A 22,484-nucleotide genomic window follows, 5' to 3' on the forward strand; every position below is an offset into this window, starting at 1 on the left:
GTGACTGTGTCACTGTCTAGAACACCCCATTATTTCTGGCCCACAAGACCAATATATTTATCATTATAAGAATAAATAGTGTGTTTCAATTCAACATTTCACACCCATTTCCTGATGGGAGGCAGAAATTAAGCAAATTCATGTACAACCTCAGTCCCATTGACAAGGACTTTTCTGATCTGGTTTAAAAAAAATAATAATAATACCATGTAACTCACTCATGCAAGTTTTGCCACTGGAATGCAGCATGTCAGCATAAGACTAAGTGAACATGCTTATACTAGACATTTTCTACAGCACCAATATTATCACTGGGATGGGAAACCATTTATAAAAATCGATGCTGTCATTACAATGAAAAATTCTCATATCAGCATTAGCAGTTATCTACACTGAGCTTTACCAAGTTACTCATCTCTCTTGAGTTTTATTTCACTTTTATCCTTTATTCACTGAATCTATTATTTTTCAAACTACATAATCCCCATTTATTAAAGTATAAATGGGATCAGAGCGTAGGGGGGTGAGAGAATTCTCCAGTACACCATAAAATAATATTTTTAAAATTATGCTTACAGCTTCTTTTCCATCCAAGGCTTCCATCCACAGCTTCCTGTCTTCCTCAGAAAATGCCTGCATGGTCACAGGAACTCCAGGCCTGCAAATGCACCAACAACATAAAGCGACTGCATTCACCAGAAACTAAAAAATTCTTGTCAAATTCTATTTCCAACTACAAGCAAAGCCCATGGTCCTAAAAGGCAGGCTTCATTTTTTTTTGCTTAATAACTGAACACTGCTGAGCTTGAAAATAAAAGGTATAGAAGTGATCCATGCAGTGAGCAATAGGGAGAACAGGGAGGAGAAAAGAAAGTGAATGTAATCTGCAAACTATTTATTTGAAATAGCTCATTGTTGATGACTTGCTGATTCCAACACTTGCTGGAGTTACTGAGTTTTGTGAATTGTAAAACTTGGATTTGCATTGCTGTTAGATGAAAAATGGCATTTGTTAACTCAATATATAATCTTCATCTTTAAAGCAGCAACAATGATCATAGCTTGCAAGTAAACACCTTATGAAAATAACTATCTTAATTTGGTAAAAAATGAAAACCAAACCATTTAGCTCTTTTCACTAAATTGCAATTGTAAAGGTATCAGAGTATCACCTGGAAGCAATACATCAAACTCAGTACATGCTGCATGAAATACCATTTATTTGTCTTCAAAATAAAGTCAAAGGAAATGAAACCTTCCCTCCTTGTCCTGCATTGGAAAAAATTAAAATCTAGGTAGTATTTCAGAAAGATAATGCTTTTTTTATAAATAAAGTAACTTTTTCCTACCCTAGAAGACTCTGCTATTTCCTTACAATTTAAATTTCTCTACATTTACCACTAAAAATGATAAATTACCATTTACTTCAACTAAACATGATGGAGTACTAGAAACAGAAAAAAGCATCACTTCCCAGAGATTTAGCCAGAATCTTAGAACCCTCAGAGCTGTAAGTGTATCAGAATTTAAAGACGACATAACCATCTCAGCTTTCCTTTTCAAAGAAAAATATGCAAATTTTCAGCAAGCTCCAAATTATGCTTAAGTCACACACAAGGCTGAATGTTTGCTACTTAAAAGTCTTCCCTAAAATTTTATGACCTTGCCTCCTTCCAAAGCACAGTACCAAAGAAAGCCCCATGCCCAGCTGTCAATCCCTGTTTTATTTTTTAACTTGGACAAGCTGAGGGATAAGTGTGCCCTGAACTGATACCAAGGAAACAAGCTAATGGCCTGCAGCACAGACCTAATCTCCATGGGAACATCTCAGTACTGCACACACATATTATTAAAAGAAAAATGTCTGATATCAAGGTCACAGTGGACCAGTTGTGTCTATTATATCAAGACAAAAAGATGAACTAGATTTTTTCCCACTTTCACCAGAGAAGAGAATGAAAAAGTGTTTTGCAGGATCAAGGAAACACTGCTCTCTATCCATCTCTGTATAAACTCCAGATACCCCACTGAGCAGATGACACACAGAGGGGCACAGACTGACATTTCTCACGCTACTTTTTAGAAACTTTACCAGATTCAGTTTGAAATCTCTTATCCCTACTGACCAACACACTGACACCAGAGGAGTTGAGGTCTGGAGTATAAATCTCCACTCCTTTTTGTACTGTTGGGACGCAGTGTTAGAATAGTTAAACCACATCCTCTTCAACTCAAAAATTCAAGTTCAAACCATGCTGTAGAGTGATGACAAACATCACCTGAGCTGTAAATGAGCATCTCTTGTCATCTGCCATGTGGGCTAGAAGTTTTCTGATGCAGTTGAAGTTTCACATGCCTTTACCCATTGGCTGTTGTAGGAAGAACATGCCTCAGGCCAGTCTGACTGGCCACAGGAGCTTGGCATAGCCTCTGATCAAAGTTTGATCACGTGATCCTTATCACAGACATATCTGCATACCATTAGCATTCAAGGGACAGCGGAGCCTGACAGCACTGACCCGTGCTGCTTTTGAAGTGAAAAGCACTAAGAATCTGATGAAAAAAAGATTACAAGCCTATAAAACTTGAAGACCTACTACTATATGATAAATTAGCATGTAGTTAATTGGTATAATTAAGGAGTGAACAACTAGATTAAAAACAGCTCAGAGGGGGTGGATGCAAAAACTCAGCAACAATCTACTAATTTATATCTAGCATTTAATTCTAGACATGATCCATTTCTGCACAAATACAATCTGCATCAAAAGAATGTAGCATTAGCACAGCCATATTTATCTGGAGTACCCTATTAAGTTGGATCCTCTCACCTTCATAAATGAAGGAAGACTAAAATGCTGTTGAAAACCAGTATCATACTTTGAGATCCTTTAGTTGAAAAAATTAGCAATTCTTTTCTTCAGAAATAGAGCAACAAGCGGTGCTTCAAAAAGGCAATGGCAACAACATTCAAGATGCAGTGCATGATTATACCAGCCCCAAAAAGCCTCAAAATCCCAATAACCTTATTTTCAATCTGAAAATCCAGCGTATCTCCCCAGCAACACCTCATTTTGGAATGCAGGGTTGTGATACAATGTGGTTATGACTACATGAATAATTACTGCAATCAGTCTTTCACTAACAGCTGTATGTTTTTCAATTCAAGCCATGTTTCTTCACTGTGATAACAACTCTTAATAGCCCCTTTTAACTTTTTCTGTGCTTTTCTTTAATGGGAGCTCAGGCAATGTCTACACTTCAGTTTAGTTCCTCCCTGCTTCTGCTGCGCACAGCTGAGATAAAACCCAGTGAGCCATGGCAGTGCTTGCCTGCTCCTCCAGTGACCCTTTCTCACTGGAAATCTGACTGAGGATCAAAGAAATCAGAAGAAAACACGACAGTAATTTTGCAGTAGTTTTAACTACTGGTTAGAAAGAGCTCTTCCTAGTGTCCTTCACAAGCTTACCTGTCTGAAGCTTCTAAGTCAAAACAGAATCGCCTGTCTATTGTATCTGTATTTCTTTTGGTACAATAGGTAAGGACGAAGAGTTCTGCATCACCCTGTGAAAAGAAAGTTTTTATAAGCTTGACCCAGTTTTTAGAAGTTTTTATAAGCTCCAGTAAGCCAGCTGTACAAGCCAAGTAAGGTAAATTTATATTAAAGTAATGGCAAAAGCGATACTGAAAACTGACACTTGCAAAAGAATTCGCCCATGTTTGCAGTTCACTTTTCTACACAGTAACACATAAATTCTACAGTCATTTATGGGACATAAATCTAAAAATATTGAGTCCATTTTAGCTGGTACTTTACAGAATGACTCAGTACCACAGTAAGTTAAACTAACAAAAATACTTTGCGCTTGTTACAATATAAACACACAGAGAGACCTTTCCCATTTTATGTCAGCCAGAGTGGTTCCCATGGTAAAGGCCATTGCTACACTAACTAGAACAAAGGAAGAGCTCTTTACTATCTGTAACGTGTCTTACAGAACCAATTCTTCCTTCCTTTAAGACCAACACCAGGACTTCATTTTACCCAGGAATCACAAACTCACTGTGAAGGCTGCATGAGTTGTACCAGCTTAATTCAGGATTAACTGTACATTTTAATTATTTCTTGTCCTATTCAGCATCTCCAGACACAGAAGGCTGTCACTGAAGGAGTAACTACAAGGGTTTCCAAGTGGAAGATCTTTTAATACAGCAGAAATGGCTTCATAGGTGTTTTAGAATGCTGAATGCTCAGACACATACTATATACTATCCTAAATAAAATGGCTTATTACAATTAAATTAGGATAAAAAATTAATAGAAGTACTGAAGTGATTAAGGAAACCAAATACCACTGATTTTCAGTACATCAGGTTTTCCAAAGCTTTTGAAAGATTCTTCCAAATTCAATACATCTGTAAATACAGAGTCCTCAAAATTACGAAAGCCATCTCCCCTCTGCTGAAACGAACAGGATATAACAACTTGATAAAATTCTAACAACATGATTTTCTTTAACCAATTTGAAGACAGGGCAGGGTGCTGCATTTACAGGCATACTGGCTCCAGCATTAGTTTCCAGATTCAGATTTACTTTTTCCTTGCAACAAAATGCATTTTATCCCTATTAATACATTCATTTAATGTGTCATCTGTAAAGGTACCAAGTGCCATCAACTCCCAACTATTTCAGTAGGAAGTAAAGCTATTGAAAGATAAACAAAGTCTTGGGTCTTGAATATTTCAAATGCTATCAAAGATATCTGAAATTATATTCAGTTATCAGTACAAATTATATTCTTATGAAAATGCACTTTTCTAATCCCACTTCCAGTACTTATATCTCTAAAAGAAAAATCTAACCGGAGCACGTAAGAAAGAAATTTCTAAGTCCATTCTATTTTCCTGATTTATACTTTAATAAGTTAAAGGCCTCATGGATAAACCAGATTCTAAATGGTGAAACACTGCATGTTATCTGTGCCAGGTCCTCTGGTCTTCTAAAAGGAAGTAACAATAAAGTCTGGAGAATTCTTATCTATTAATCCATCCACTACTTCAGGTTAATGTCCTTAAATGGCAGACTGAATTGCAAGAGGAAAGGCAAAAAAAGGGGCAAGGAGACTAGAAAGGCAAAGCACTTGACACACCTTATTTGAAACATTCTCGGATCTTGATACAGGACAAGTGTAAGAGTAGAATATGTAAATATACGTACAACTTTCCCTCCTGATCTGTGCTCAAATGGGATCATGGAGAACTTCTTTGTCTCTTTCCTGTACATGCAATAGTGCTTCACCCAACTGGAACCAAAGGGAGCAGGCCCTACACAACACAAAAGCAATAAATAGTATGTACTTTTTCCAGTTTCTGCATTTTCTTCTCCTGCTTTCTAAAATGATACTTAAGAGCCCTACTTAATTCCTAATAATGAGGTATTTAAAGCAAAGGTATTAATTAAGAATATTATACAAAATAACACAAATGTTAAACAGTGCTTACTATTCTAAAAACTGATGCATGTTGTATTTCACACTTATACTTAAGGAGAAATGGAAAGAATTATTAATGTATCCTTGTCTCACTATTACAGACAAAATTATTTTTCCCTATAAATATCCCTTTGAAACTTTTATTTAGCAGAACACAGAAAGCTAGATTTATACCTGGTACCTTGAAGCTAAATAACCACAGATTCCCACACCTCTGTTGCAACTTCTACACAATCTATTGATTAAGGTCTGATCACAGCTTCTGCCACCAGAATTCTCTCCCATTAATCAGGATATACCCTATACAGAATACATTTACTTTGGAGCTCAGCTTACTGCATGTAGTATTGCTGAGATTTGCACCATAATGTTAACTGTTAAAACTTGGATTCTGACTCTTTCTATCTCCTCACTTCTATTACTTTACTTCTCAAAAAAAATAAGTCTGCAAATGAATCTTCTCACTCTATAAGGGAAAACATCTTAAAATATGATTTATGCAAAATGTTAAAAAATAAATAATAAATTACAATAAATTGTCATTCCTTGTGCAACAAGAGCTCTGCATCTTGTTTGGCTTTTTTACTAGTGTGAGAAAGATTTATAATTGTTTGAAGTGTTGACAGGATGTGATTTGTGTGACATGCACCTTCACAGCAAGAATTTTAACACCAGCTACCTAACATATAGCCTGCTTTATTTGACCCTATCATCACAATTAGGTAATGAAAGTGTATCAATGAATCAAGGAAATGACACTCAATTTCATTATACTCATCTAGCCCAATTTTCTGAGGCTAATTTGACAACTCATGTTGGTGGCTGACAACAAATCTTTGACAGTTCTAGGAGAGACCATTGGTAAGGGATTAAAAATAAGATGAAATCCATTTTTTGGTCAAACAAAACTTCCCAGAATTCAGTCACTTTCACTACAAACTGTCACATTTTCAGCTTCCTATTCTTTTTATGAGCCACAGTAACAATGCTATTAGAGACTTAAAACATTTACTCCGATGAGTCTTTAATCAACTGTAAATTCTTTGCACCTTCATGTTGCCTGTAGAGATAAGACTTGCCTGTGTGCCCAAAAATCAGTATCATGGGAATGATAGACACACCCAATATGGGCACTGTGGAATGCAAAATACACCTTACTTTTCTCCTGTACATAGAGGTAGCCTTCCATCGTGAAGTGATTTGCTCTTTTGTGCTCCTGAGGATTTCTTCTGATCTTGTTCATGAGCTCCTCTACCTCTGACCTTGTTCCTTCAAAACGATTTCGTGTCTAAAACGAGACAGCAAAAAGCCTTTGGTAAAGAGAATGGAAGAAAGACTTGCTCTTCCTGGCAGATAGGAGTTGTAATCACGTACTGGGTTTGCACAGCAAGGTTTTGGTGATGGGGGACTACAGAGGGGGCCTCTGTGAGAAGGTGATAGAAGCTTCTTCTATGTCCCACAAAGCCAGTGCCAACCAGCTCCAAGACGGACCAGCCACTGATCAGTGACCATGGTGGAGCCTCTGGGATAATGCATTTAAGAGGGAGAACCCACACAGTGCCAACTGCAGCCAAAGAGTGGAGTGAGAATATGTGAGAGGAACAGCTCTGCACCCAGGCCAGTGCAGAAGGAGGGGCAGGAGGTGCTCCAGGTGCTGGAGCCGAGATTCCCCTGCAGCCCATGGGGCAGACCATGGTGAGGCAGCTGTGCCCCTGCAGCCCATGTGAAGGACTCACATTGGATAAGCCCATGGAGGACTCTCTCAAGTGGGAGAGACCTCATGCTGGAGCAGGGGAAGAGTGTCAGGATTCCTCCCCCTGAGGACAAAGTAGCAGTAGAGGCATCATGTGACGAACTGACTGTAACCCTCATTCCCCTGCACCACTGAGGGAAGAAGGGAGAAAGGTGTGTTTAAGACTTGGTTTTATTTCTCATTACCCTAATCTGGTATTAAATTAAACTGATATCTCCCAGTCAAGTCTGTTTTGCCTGTAATTGGTCTCCCTGTCCTGATCTCAATCCACAAACTCTCCAGCTAAGGAGGGGAGTGATAGAGCAGCTTTGGTGGGTCTCTGGCATCCAGCCAGGGCCAACCCACCACAAATAACTATAAAATGAGACAATGATTCAGGCCATTTTAGGACATATACATATTTACTGTCCAACTTTTCTGATATTCTTCCAAATTAATGTGTGTTTTAGATAACAGCTGCTGTGACTGTGCAAAGCACACAGACTGCTGGAGTAGGTTTCTAAAACAATGCACTGACCTGTTCAGAGGGAAGTAAAACACTGACTGCAAAATGAATTTGAATATTGAAATTTCCTTAGAAAAATATTACTACATATATTGGCTTAATTTGAGACTCTTACTTGTCAGGAAGTAGAGGGTTTTCTGTGGTTATTGAGGAAAAAGTTTCAGGAAGGTCATCAATAACATATACAGACTGAGACTATATATGTGCCAAATGTTTTGACCATACGCAAGCAGAAGTATGCAAAAACAACCCCAAAAAACCTCAAAAGTCCAGTTGATTATTATTCCTGAATGTCACTTATTCCAAAGTCTGCAAGCAGCTGGAAGAGAAACATTTCTCAGAATAAACAGATTGTTTAGCAAAAACAATCAGAAAGTAACCATGCCACTCATAAGTTATACAACAGGACTACACAAAACAACAAAGTAGCTCACACCTGCCACAAGAAACTCTTCGGTTTGGTCTGAAAAGCACTGGTAATTGGTCAATGAGCAAATAAAACCAAAACAATCATGGTAATACCTGGTTTTCTCTACATACACACCTGTCCGAACAGCAAACACTGAAAACACACATTTAAATTCCAAGCTGGTACTTTCCCCAGCTGGTACATGTGTTTTGAGGAAAGCACTGGTTCCAGATGAAGGCTTATGTGTCTTTTTGCTTGCTGAAAGTACCTTTATTTTTCTGAAAATGCTGCCTCACCTATTCTATCTTTTCCCCAGGACAAGCATACAAGATAATGTGACTTTGGAAGAATCAGCTTTCTAGAGCTTGGGCTAAAAGACTGGGGTGGGTCTTTTTCTTTCTTTCATTTGAGGAAGGCAGAGGGGCAGTGAGAGGAGGACAGGGTTTGGGGCAGGGTGTGGAGAGGAAATCCATAGGATAATTCTCACAGTAAAGACAACCTGAATGAAAGGGAAGGCAACTACTACTATAGTTATACTGGCAACTCTTAAATCACTCTCTGTATCCAGCTAGGCTCTCTGTACTGAATCTTGTACCCTTCAATTTCTAACACATCAATCCAGTGTTCTGCCAGCAGCTCAGCTGTACCACAGGCAAACCCCAGTTCATTTTTCCTTTGGGATGTCTTGTTGATCTTCAGCACAGAGGAGAATGTGTCATGTCCTCTCACAGTCTTTTCAAATGCTTCCTTCTACCTTCGATACTTGTTGAGCCTTGTTCTCCCTTCTCTCTACAGCCTCTATCTATTCATAAAACTTGAGCTGCAAAGCTCAAGCTCTTTAGAATTTGGTGGGACACACTGTGACACCATTCAGTCAATTGAAAATGCAGCTGCTGAGATTAGCTTACTTTCTTACTGCTCATCACTTCTTCAGATCACTCCACTGGCTCTTTTCCATCTGTATTCTGAAACCCAGCTCTTCAAAACTGTATCACAGCTTCCCTCTCATGTTTCATCCTGCATCAGCTCCCCTCTATGCTGCTCCTCACTCTGTTAAGCTAAGCACAGAGAAGAAGCAAGTCTGGCCTGACATTTCCCCCACAAGCACTGACTTCTGCCACAAGTCTGCTTATGAAGTTACCACTAATTAGTTCCCCTTCTCAAACCAAACCACAGCTCAAACAGAAACTTGACACTTGAACACACAGGAAGAAAATTAAAGGAATGGTATCCTGACACATGAATAACATCACTATGCACTACAACAACTGCAATCCTCTCTTCTGCCCTTCCGCTTCCCTGCTAGTTAAGCCATTTCTAAAAACAGACTGTCCTCTCCAAAAAGTAGTTTCTGTGTCTTAATTCCAGATGCCCTCAGAGGTCAACAAAACAAATGCACCATCAGGAACTGATTGTTTGCAGTAAGGTATGTGGTTTGCTCCCTACCAAGAGGCCTCTGGCACACCCAAGTTCCTCTGAGCAAGCTTTATTCTTCAACAGATCTCCAAGAAGCAAACAGACCATCTGACTAGTGACTCGTCAGCCCCATTGCTTCAGCCTGTCACCTTGCTTCCTGCTCTCCCAGTCCAGATCACACCTGGTAATTTGGGGTGAGGGCACACTAAACTAGTGGTGGCCCCCCTTAGCCTGTCCCTGAAGGAACACATCATTTTGTCAAATACACCATGGGTGCTAACACCAAGTCTCCTCACACAGTTCTGCACCCCAAACCAACAGGGATGTTCTCGTCTGAAAGGGCTGCTGCAAGACAAACAGAAACTCCACACTGCTGTGACCAGCTGTTTTTCTTCCCTTTTCTTAGTCATGGATAATGACACTCTATGGGGAAATGACCCTCAGACATGATCACCACATACTTAACTTCAAAGAACACCCAAAACACTGAAAACTCTGCTATTTTGTTACCCATACTCTGAGTTACGCAGTGTTGTATGCATTTTTAAATAATTTCATTGATTTTTAAATAATCCTTGCATTACTTCTCTCTCTCTCAAAAAAAAAAAAAAAGGGAAAAAATAAGGAGCGGGGAGCCTTTTACTTTGTACTTGCTTTTTGCAGTATTATTAGAAATTCCAAAGAACTCGCTGGAATTAGCGATGATTTGTCCAGTGATGTGGTTTGTTATCCAGGAGATGGCACCACATCCCCAAAATTCACAGGCAATGCACTCACATGGAACTAAGTATTGGCAATACAGACACTGCACTTGCAGCAACTTCAGCGAGTGATTTTACTCACAAAAGTAGACTCGACTTACATTTTGTATATTTATCTGCAGGGCCATTTTGTAATGATTGAAGTCTTTAGCAAGTTCATATCCCTGGTGATAGAAAGTGAACAAACCCTGAAAAAATGATAGCACCTGAAACAGAAATAAAACATTTGTTACAACAAAAAACTCCATTTGCTTGAATACAGCTGCTGCACACAAGTTTTTTCAGAAAGCTCAGAGATGACAAAATGATTATTTTAAAGTAAGTTTCCACCAATGCCTACACTTTCTGAGTAATATTTAAATCCAAATGATGATCTATGTATACAGACATTTTTGGATGGTCCTTTCTCTGGAATTTCACAACTGATCTCTACTTTCCGTTTGACCATAGGGAATGTATATCCCGTGTTCCCAAACTTCCCTAAGTAATGTTTTCCTACAGCTGCTCTGATACCAGTGATGTCTGGAACACATTTGTGCACAAGGAGAAAATGATCATTCTGTCTTTTAGTCACCATTTCCCTGGTCATTCCCTTCTCTGCTAATGACCACGTGGAGATGACTTTCACATCAGTCATCTTGTTCGCTGGAAGAAGGAAGCTTTCCCCATTGCTGCTTTTTGTGCACAGATCTGACCTTCTGTCAGAACCAGCAAGTGATCCACTTAGCACATTCTGACTTTAGTGTTTCAATTTAAAAGAACAAACAAGCTGTACTACACTGGAAGCAGCATGAGGTGTAGTCCTGTCTAACTCTCCTGTTTAGTTAAGGCTGCTGGAACGAAGCAAGTGACTCATGAAAGAACAGCTCTCTAAAGAGAACAAGCAAAAGAATGTATTTAAGAAAGTCTGAAGTCATATCAAATAAACCATTTTCAAAAAATGCAAAAAACCACATCAACTTTAAGTATTATTAAGGGAAAAGGGAGCAAGAATTTGGTACAAAATAATTTCAGCTTTCTAGTCTAGTGTAAACTTCACGTACAAATTAAGCAACATAAAGCTCAGCACCATCCAGAAGGAGCTTTCACAAATGACAAAGGGACATGTTGCAAGAACATAATTTCCAGATTCATTTCTCTACTCTGGCTCTGAAGAAATTTCAAATGTTCTGAAACAATAACCAAATGCAAAGATATTTAGAATTTTAAAAAAATCTAAAAACTGGAAAATTTTTTTAAAAAGTAAAAACCAAAACATCTACACAAAAAAGCCCCCATACAACCATTTTTTCACAGCATTTTCCCATTCTTTAAACAGTGTTAAAATAATTGCAGTAATTTATTCCCCCTTAAGGATTTTAGCAATTTTTTCATACGGGAATAAACTATATTAAAACAGACAGTTCTTATTAATTCCATAATGACCAGCTAGGGTCATTTGGAACTTTTTTCATTATTACATTAAAGCAATTGTATCAGAATGAAAGGACAGACTTGGCCCAAAAGCACAGAGTTCAGAGCATGAGTGAATGGAAGACATTTCTACAATTCATCCTCTCTTTATCTCAGTATTACACTTACTGTTCTCTTGTTGTTTGATAAATTTGTATTTATACCACCAAGCTAATACACATTTCAGAAAATTTTAGACTAAGTTCTTCTCATAGATTTAAGAAAGCCTGGTCAGTGCATATGTAATTTTCATTGAAATTCAACGAAGCCCCTTGATTTCTTCACAGATTCAATTGCAAGTGAAATTAAACATCAGGCTACCCAATAATGGGCTTCTCATCCAGCAGCACACTCTTAATTGATTTACACCTGCAATTCTTCATTAACAGGCCTCTAAGCCCAACCTTCATTATGAAAATTAGATTCTTTGCATTAGTTACCAATAACATTTCATTGGTTAGAAAACCCACAGCAAGAATCCTGACACCAACATCTTCTTGAATCCTCCATTCTATCTCACAACGTGAAGTGAGGTTCTTACAGTACAACAAAGGTTTCACACATTTTCTCAAAATCAGCATCAGTGGGTCCAAATCAGCTCTAATTACTGAGGTCAACTTTGCCATGCCTGGTTAAGTTTATCTGCACCAGGAATCTGTGCAGACATACCAAGTTGGTTTAAATTCTGTTAAGTCACACAATTGGTTGTGTGTTCCAGAAAAAAGAGCTTGGCTGTCATCCAACTGCATTCCTCCTCCATCCCTTAGAAAGCAGGGAGAGTAGGTTGAATTCACTGATACTTACAGGCTCCACACACTCAAATTTCTTCCGCTCCTGGATCTCCTGCAACTTGCACACGTACTCAAGGGACAGCTCATAGAAGTGTTTCCTATTCTGCTCCACTTGGTTATCTGCCTGCACACAGAGCACACCTCATGAAGTTTCACAGACATTTTGCAGACAGCTTCAGGATGACACACACATACAAGTGGCAAGCAGATAATTTTCACCATATTTGAGGTATGTGTTACGACATAGATCATTCATTTACTTTTAAACAGCAGCAGCAATTCCCTTTCACATATGTTGTTTTGAATGATGAGGCTAGATTTTTTTAGAAGACTTCCAGCAACACCTCTTCAAGCTTCTTTTCTAGGGAATCCAACTTTTAATAGCATTGCTAAGGTACCTGCCCAAACAGAGAGGGATCTAAGAGGGGGAAATCATCTCTCCAGTCAAATTAAGGAAGAAAATGTTATTTTTGAAAACTACAGTGCTGGTGCTGTAAGTTTTACTCTATAACCCAAATAACTGTTGCAAGTAGCCAGAATGCTGCTGTACCCATCCCACACCTGTGCTCATTCTGACCGGCTAGAAACATAACAGAAAAAAGTTCACTTATTGGTACAACACTTCACAGCTTCCACAGAGCATCAAATATTTAGAAATGCAGCCTTACTACCTGCAGCTGATATTTAGGACAGCTTTGCAGAAATGCCAACACCATATTGATGCTGAACAGTTACATTTCAGCTGCCATCCATCTGCCCATAAATATTTCACTTTCTAGCATCTAGGTATTATTTTAGGAAGTTATTATTTAAGGTACATGTAAGATTTGTTAAAATGAATCTTAAAACTGGGTGACAGAAACTTTTATTAAAATACATTAAAGAAAAGCTACAAAAGGTTACTCTAAGTAACTAACACTTAGTCTTCACCCACAAAGATAATACAAAATGCTTCTACACTGAATTACAAAAGGAAGTGGAGAAAGGGTTAGGTGAAAGGACAAGACTTACTATCAGACTCTCTCTTAAATACTGAGACTACATCCTTCAGGCTGAACAGTGACTGCTGTGCTTTAAGAGGATAAGCCAAATTAGATTTAAGACAGTTTTGCCTTAAGACGTGCTTGGCTGTACTGCTCTGTGCTGGAAAACTCTCAGCAGTTAAAGGGGCATGACCACAAATGCCATGAAATAAATAAAGCCCTGATAAGTATTTCAGTTAGCAAATGTGTTTCAACAAGCCACGCTATTTTGATGCATTCCATAAACTGTGGAATTGTTTGAGTTGTCAGCCTATAAACACAGGAATTGTTTGAGCTGTCAGCTAAGCTTCTAATCATAGGCACATGAAAGGTACCACAACACCCTAGAAAGAGACTCTGAAGTGGATTTTCAAGGACATCTGGCTCACCACACAACCCAGAATACAATACCCAACACAGCCATTTTATTGTTTTATCCCACTTTCCCTGCTAATAAATTATCACATCTCTCAGTTTTTGAGGCATGAGCCTCGCCATGCACCCAGCAAGTTGCACTGTAGTTTGTGTACTGCTGAAGAAAGACAGAAGTGAGACACACACTATGCCTCAGTGAAGTTACAGGAATACCCCGCCACCAAGAGAGTCCAAAGTTATGTTAATGTTAAGACACACTCCACAACATGGCATGTTTTTCATCAAATTTTTGTCAATTTTATCCCTGCACTATTTACTCCAGTCAGGAACTGACACAACTAAAATGAATAAAACTAAATTATATACATTACAATGCAATCATATACTCCTATTCTCTAAGCTTGTGCAAGAAATTGTTTCCTACTACTTCCGCTGACAACATGCTGCAAGGACCTTTTTTCTTTAAATTGTTTATAAATTTATACCTCAGAATTAAATATACAAATGCAAGAGCCTGACTGAAGAATTTTTGCTCGTGAAACTTTGAAGGACATTTACAACAAATCTGTTTGCCCATTCTAGATTTCCCACACGCTCTAAAGCTTCAGGCTATATTTGATACAGCTTCAAAATGCCTCTTACAGGAATTATGTATTTTTCCATTGAGCTTAGGTCCCATTTCAGATTTGATATCGAGAACCACATTTCATCAAGCGATCATAATCAGCCCTTTATCATTTTCTCTGTGTCAAGTTCTTTGGCAGCCGATCAATTTGATAAAAGTACAGGTCCTGACACATGAGCCATGCCCAGTACCTTCACTGGGACAACTCAACTCCCCAAAAGACACTTGTTTACACATTTGAGGGTCTATGTTGCAAATGCAGCATGGTGAAGTGACATCCTACGGATACTCAAGAGCAGAGAAGTTCCTGGGTAACTCTGCCAGTTATATTAACCATTTTTATGAAAAATGGCATAGAATATTTGAGATGGGGTAGAGGGCAGGGACCGGAGCTATATATGAAGAAAATATTAAGGTTTTTTATACTCTAGGCACTAATAATTCAGACATATCTGGGGGAAAAAAAACCCCTTTTGGCTACAGCAAGTGTCTGCAAGTTTTCTCTGCAGTCTTCTCACATACTATTTGCTGTTGCTCCAGAAACAAAAACTATTACAAATAAGTTGATGATGATAATAAACCCAGAGGGACAGAAGGAATGCCAGGCAAAACAGATCTATCAGTTATAAATTGTCAACAAATTTTTTATAGCACTACTCAAGAAAATCCCAAAACAAATCTTCAAAATGGCAGAAAAAGAAATGGCACAGACCCACTTTATTTGGGAATAAAAGTCTTGCTGTCCTCTGCATGAAGTATTATCACAGGACACTTAGTCAATAGGCACAATGCAATGCAAATCACAGCAATGGCAAAGCCCTGTAAGAAATGCAGAGTTTTTCACAGTATGTTTGCACTTAGCTCTTCCCTTAATTATATATAAAAATGACATGATGCTCAGGGCTTTGTACACACACAGACCCCCTGATCTGGAAAATGGTGGAGGTACTAAGTTCAGCAAATACTGATTTTCTCACCAACCTTTCCGGATGAGAAATTTTTTTTTGTTTTACCACTGAGAATGCTGTTTCTGCATTTAAGTATATTTACCTATACCCTATAAAAAAAAGAGAGGCAACAATACCTCTTGTAATTGTAGCTCCTTCTTCTTAGCTGATAAATTCAAATGTTTCTCCAACAAACTGTAGTTCTTCTCTGTCTCTTTATCAAACTTCTTCTTTTCCTCCTAGACACAGAAACAAAGTGGCAACCATGTAAATATAAAAGTGTACTATTTTTCTTCTTTAAAATTCTAGTTCATCAGGAACAAAGAGAAAAAAATGTCATAGTTCCAGTAAGTAGAGAAAAATATGCTCCATGTCATTTAAAAAATTAATTTAAAGGCTAACTTGAAATGAAATCCCATCACATCACTATGGTGTAGCTTATTACACAGATGCTTACATCTTCTAAGTTAAAAAAAGCAAAAAACCTGACCTCCTCTTGACGTATTGTATATTTCATTACTTTCAGGGATCACCCACACCATCTTGGTTTTGAATAGAGGACTTCAATGGAAACACCAGTTTCACTGAAAAAAATAACCTTTCTAAAATTCACAAGGGAAAAGTTCCAACAGCTCAAAGCCCAAAGCAAATACACCTCTATATTCAAAAGGTTTTCTCCATTTTAAAGCTATACAACGACCTCTGTGCTGAATTCCTGTTTCTACCAGAATTTTATCGTGCCCATGACAAAAAAACAATAAAAATTAAAATATCCATAAAACTTAATACCATAGTATCAAAAGAGAAACTCTCACAGACACACATGACTATCATTTGCACAATGCAAATCCATTTCTCCAGCCACCAAAAGCAATGTATTGGAAGAGGGACAGTCATTACTTTTTTTTTTTTAGGAAATCTGAGTTTCTGAATCTAATATAGTAGAAAATATCGTAAAACAAATTGATTCTTCAGTTCCAGTTTCCTAACACAGTGTATTAAGGCAAAAATCAATATTCATGAATTCAACCAACCAGTTTTGAAGCTATTTTTAGTATATCTAATTGCAGTTGAAAATAACCTCAAGTAAGTAAAATCAAGTATTTAATTACATATTCAAGAACTGGCAGATTTACTCACCAGAAAGATACTAGTTAAATTAAAGTATTTTTCCTCCTCTGTAGATTTGAAATCACATTTAAATGTATTCTACCCAAACCCCTGGTTAAACTCTACAGACATAATTGCTCTTTTTTTCTCCTCTTAACCTTTCATTTTGAATAATACTATATATACTATGTTATAAGAGAGACACATTCTTGTTCTCTGAGCTGTTACATTCTGAAGATGGCATTACATTAAAGAGGCTGTTTAGGATTGCTTCTCAGCAAGGACTTTCACGAAAATTTTTTTCCCCCCCATTATGAGACTCAGAATTTCCTTTAAAAAAGGAGCCACAATATTTGTTATCAACTGAGAAACATGAAGATATGTGTATGGTATCAGGGTGATAAGCGATAACATATTAGCAACATGGAATGAGGAAGAAAGTGGAGTGCAGGGAAGGTGGTGAATCTTTATGTTTATATTAGCAAAATTTCCATTGATGTGGTGAACATTTGAATGCTCCCAGAAAAAAAGAAGAGAGTTCTCTTAACTTCTTAATAGGCAAAGCCAGAAACTTTACACACGTAGCTCAGGATTAGTGCAGCAACACCTTTCACTAAGGGGTAATTCAATAAGGGTCTCAGCTTCCAGCTCTGTGAAGCTAAACTTTCCTTCTGTTCTTTTTCTTCTTAAGCTTAACTCAGACCATTTCATCAGCAGGAGATGTAAGATGCAGAAAAAACCTGAGGCAGCAGATTCAACTTTTATTTTGTAATGGTAGAGCGTAAATCTTTCCTAAAGCAAATACTACACAATGCTGCAGATATATTTCACCACTAGATGCCATAGCCCGGTTTTCAGAGCTAAGCAGAGTTATACTTCCAGTGCCAGTGCTTTGATGACACTGAATAATTATTCAGTTGAGAATATTCCAAGAGCTGAATAATTTTAGAGGGTTTTTATTTAAATATTCTACAATTATATAAGACTTCTATTTAAAGGTCATTAAGAATTCTGTCCAAAAAAAAAGGTCTAGATCAGAAATAAAAGCTACAGCTTCACAGACAGTATGCAGGGACATAAGGAAGAAACATCCATCCAAACAAAATGGGAGATGTAGACTGTGTGAATGTAATTTGTGTTAGAAGAGTCAGGGAGAGAATTCTGACTAGGAAATGAGTGAAGATATAAGATAATTTAAAGGCGTAGGGGTTCTCACCCCAAAAAAACAGCAATATTCTTTCACAGCAAAAATACTGCTGAAATAATGCATTCATGACACAGCTGCTTCTGTGACAATAGGTTACATTCAGAACAAATTCCCTCTTTCCTTGGAAGACTGGCTATATTACAGTCCAAGTTTTTATTGTGTGTTGGTCGGGTCACCTAATATACTTCTCTCAAGTCCATAAAATTACACAAAGCTCATTGTACCATTGAGCTGAGAGGATTTATGATCAACAGAGCATTTTCAGTTTGTGAACACTGAAATCATATGCAGAACATGTTAAAAGTCAAAATGCCAAAGTCAAAATGTATAGTGCTCTCATAAGTGAAACATTGTCTTATATATCACTAGTGATGAAATCATGAAATTATAAAATAAAACATATGCGAGTATTTTGAAAATGTTTGAATTTTACAACAGAAGGGTACAATAAAGTGCTGGTTTCTTTTCTTTTCTATTTTTTTAATAGGCACTTAAATATCTCACTGCAAAAAGGAAGGTAGACAGGTACAAATTTGTCCTTGTTACTTTTATCCAAATCTAGTCTGCACTTAATCCATGAAGCTTACTTTGCCTTTTTTTAAATATACACAACTTAGTGACAATCTTAAAAAAATTACCAAACACTTTCATCAAAAACACTTTGAATGAGATCTTGTCCTTAGTCTCTTCACCCCTATTAGTTCCATGCATACAGAGCCAATGAGTTATTTATTCAAAACACAAAATTAAATAAAGGCAATTTTCACTTGCAGGTGGCAAAAGTGCAGTTAAAAGCATATGGATGAGCGAGCTTCTTTAGGTAGTTAATATTTTTCAGCCTCTCATTGTGCAACTGCAAGCAAATACAAAGCAGAACAGGGTTACCCATTAGGAAGGGGGGAAGGTTGTTAGCAGGATTATTCCTACTCCAGACATAGGAGATAAGGAAGGTGGGGAGGAGGAAGGGAAAGGACACATTCTTCTCTTCTTAAAACATTCCATTTGTTTCTGAAGCAAGTTCTCAAAGTAGAAACAAAAAAAGTGTGAACAGATGAAATATCAGCAACAATATGTTTCTGCCAATTACATGTCATTAATACAATGCAATCCAAGTAGGGAAAATAAGCAAACTTATAAAGGCAAGGAAGGACAAACCTTTACAGCTCCTAGCTGCTCTTTCCTAAATCTTTCCAAAGGTTTGATCAGAGTTTCAGTAACACTGAGTGCCTAAAGAAAAAAAAGCATGGGTTAGGTTTCTGTAGCCAGATTGATGAGTCACATCAGCATCAGCAATAAAAAGAAAAAAGCAAGCAGGTTCTGGGGTAAAATAACAGAAGCATGCAAGTTAGGACTTCTAACTCAAAAAAAAAAAAACAAAACAAAAATCACATCTCTGAGTTCATTCAAGCTTACAGAATTTCTATCCTCTAATTCAATCCACTATCAGGAAAATTAAATTTAAAACAAATGCAGAAATTTCCAGGTTGCACCCAAACTGCAACTGCTCCATTTGCGCCAGTCTTGCAGATCAGGTTGAAGGCTTCAATGCCTGAACACCAGAATGAGACAGAGGACAACTGAGTTTCACTAGGGGATGCAAAAATTTCTGCAACAAGAAGCACTACAAACAACTGCAGAATAGACCAGTGAGTAGCAAATAATAATCTTTTAAGACATAGTTAGCACCATTAGGCATTGATACAAATCTCCAAATATTTACGCACTGAAGTACGTTAATAAGACCTTAAGTTAAGCTAAGTTACAAAATCAAGAGGTACAAAGTCAATAAACAAGAGGTTGAGATGACTGGGTGAGCATCCACCAGTGCACTTACGATATAAAGCCTCATGGCCATAGTAAAGAGAAAAAAGAAGGACACAATATTCCATCATAAGACAGAAAACTGTAGCTTATTGGATCTGCACAGCTACTAATTAACATGAAATGTCACTGAAGATGGACCAGGGTTCTGTTTGGTGCAAACAATACTTAAATTTTTTTTTTTAAATTTGACATTTCAGGAAAGGCTGGTATTTTTTGAACATAACAGCAGCATGGAAAAGATGGCAAGAGTATTGCAGATGTGGAGGAGCAAGTGGGACCCTTCTGGTCACTCCTAAGGCAGACCCACAGAGCTAACCATGCCCAGGGCTGGGCTTAGCACAGCCACTGGGCTAAGATGCCAAGAGTTCAGGCAGAACTCTCTGACATACAACAGAAGCCTTTCTCTCTCCTTCCTCCCCTTTCCCCACCCTTTATAGTGAAAATCTTCAGATAAAACATCACAGGCTTAAACCGGCCTTCTGGAACACTTCTGAAAAATTCTTATCGTAAAACACACACGGGATGTACTGGAAATCTGGCACCACACAAATCTGAACAGCACTGTCTGCTCCCACCCATCCCCGGAGCCATGAGGGATTACTGTGGGAGTCATCCTGCCAATTCACTGTAACCACAGCAACCCACATTTCTAAACGGCCAGCACAGCACACTAACCTGGAGCTAGCTGGAAACCCAAATAGCTGGCAAGTCTGGGCCAAACTGGGTGTTGCACAGTCATCCATGTAACAGCTACATCCTAACTTCAGAGCACTTTTTCTCAGCACAAAACTCCTTTCTGCATCCATTTCCTGATTTTGCCAAAAACCTTCAGTGCACCCTTGGTGGGAGCAACAGGAAAAGGAAGAACTCTCAAGTCAGGCTGGAGAGCATGGAAACCACATAATCAGTCCCTCCACATTAGAAAACTTTAAGTTGTTTCTGTGTACTAACAAACTGAAGGAGAAAGCTCCTCAGAGGAAAACTCAGAGAGGATGACAAAAGCTTCCCCAAGGCAGAGCACCACAGTTACTGGAATCATTTCAAAGCATTTAAAGGTAGCAACTGAGCACTCACATGGTTTGAGGGTTAAAAATAATTAACAAATGACAAGTTGCTTATTAGTTGTTTGAACTTTTACATAAAAAAGTGTAAGGTTAACAGGCATTGAATGTATGCGGAACACAAAGTCCAAGTCAAAGAAAGCCATAGCACCTTGATGCAACAAAGGAAAAATTTAAAAAAAAAGGAAAATATATGCATAAAAGGCTGTGCTTCATAGAGCAGCAAGGCTGACTATAAATCACTCACTCTGCTACTCCTGTGCAGTATTAACCATGGGAACCACTACAGGAATTTGTTTGAAGCAGAAAATAATCTTTAAATCAAAATGGGATGTTCTCTTCAGTGACTGCCAACAAGCAGATTCCACTGCTGCCAGTGGGATGATATGCCAGTAATTCTTTCATTAAATGAAAAACAAGCTTCCCCTCCTTCCAAGAGAGACATCTCTCATTTTGCACAACTTAAACTTTCGTTAACAGATGCATCCCCAGGTGCCTGCCATAAAGGTACTTATGATTTGTCACCCCTTTTGCTTTCTGTGCCTAGGTTAAATAACAGAACTCTTGATTACTTCTGGGTGGAGTGAGATTTTGCAGATCTTTGGTCATTCTCACGGAGCTTTATACCAGGCCATATGTTAAAATACAAGACTGGTAAATTCAACAGTGAATTACAGAGATGCTCTTCTGAATGATGGAAACAAAACCAAAGTTCATAATTAAAATACATCCAATGCAAGATTAAATAGAGAGGTTAAAAATTAAGATTAAACAAAATAGATTAAATTCCTATTGTTTTCCAGTACGCAGAATCCAGTGCTTGTCATAAAAAGTTACAAAAAGATGTATTCTTACTTATAGAACAAAAGCATTATTTACACTGCTATTCATTCTTAGCTTATTTATAACTTGGAAACACAAAACCACTCTATTTTAAGCCATAGATAACAAATCAGCAAATAGGAAATAAGCTAGGGATTGCTTCAATATATTTGTAATTATCACTTTTACCTTCCTTAACAACTAGAACCATGTTAAAATATAAAATTTCCAGCAAAGTTAAACTAGGTATTTAAGTTTATTAATATGAAACTAGATGTTCCTTTCTTTTTCAACTTCTGTCTTGACTCTTACACTCCTTTTCATCCTCGACTTCTCTAATCCTGACAGATTATGACAGGAATGTACTATTTAAAAGGACATTTAAAAATCCCTTTCTTTACTTCTCTGATCTATCCAAACCTGTGTGAAACAAATATATGTTCAATCATATCTGGCAGGCAAACGGTGGCATGCAAGTCGTAAGTGAATCAATCTAACGAGGTCATGTCTCAGGTAACAGTATCTTAACCAGCTTTGCTAATGTCAAAGTCTCAGGAATGCTTTAAGAAATGTTTAACCCGATGTGCACACGTGTCTCAGGCAGTCAGTCTCAAACTAGCTTACATTACTCCTGCTCTGTTTGCAGCACCTACAGAAAGGTCAAAGAATTAACTTGAGCATAAACCTAGCAATATCAGCAATAAAATCATCAGTGCCATCACCACCTCAGAAGATCACAGCATTCAACATTTCCAACATCCTGAAGCACACTGTCAGCTTTGTGTCTATCTATCTATTACAGATGCCTTTACAAAACTCCACTTGCTCAGGCAGAGAAGTTGTACAGAATTGTGATAATCATGCCTTTTCCAGCTCCCTTTCCTCCAAAGGAGTAAGTAACAGGCCATAGA

General features: G+C 37.9%; 1 protein-coding gene across 1 annotated transcript in view; it reads right to left on the reverse strand.

Annotated features, from left to right (window-relative positions):
• The window catches only part of ARHGAP10 (Rho GTPase activating protein 10), a gene marked incomplete at its 5' end in the record, with an annotated part of 104,181 nt that overhangs the window by 72,569 nt on the left and 9,128 nt on the right, over window positions 1-22,484 (reverse strand). The window contains 8 exons of the mRNA XM_017744110.1: window positions 577-658; window positions 3,470-3,564; window positions 5,220-5,326; window positions 6,652-6,781; window positions 10,439-10,543; window positions 12,594-12,704; window positions 15,687-15,788; window positions 19,022-19,093. Of these exons, the coding sequence (XP_017599599.1) occupies window positions 577-658; window positions 3,470-3,564; window positions 5,220-5,326; window positions 6,652-6,781; window positions 10,439-10,543; window positions 12,594-12,704; window positions 15,687-15,788; window positions 19,022-19,093 (804 nt within the window). The remainder of the gene's footprint in view (window positions 1-576; window positions 659-3,469; window positions 3,565-5,219; window positions 5,327-6,651; window positions 6,782-10,438; window positions 10,544-12,593; window positions 12,705-15,686; window positions 15,789-19,021; window positions 19,094-22,484) is intronic.

Source organism: Corvus brachyrhynchos, unplaced genomic scaffold (assembly GCF_000691975.1).
Source record: "Corvus brachyrhynchos isolate BGI_N302 unplaced genomic scaffold, ASM69197v1 scaffold229, whole genome shotgun sequence".
NCBI classification, from domain to species: Eukaryota; Metazoa; Chordata; class Aves; order Passeriformes; family Corvidae; genus Corvus; species Corvus brachyrhynchos.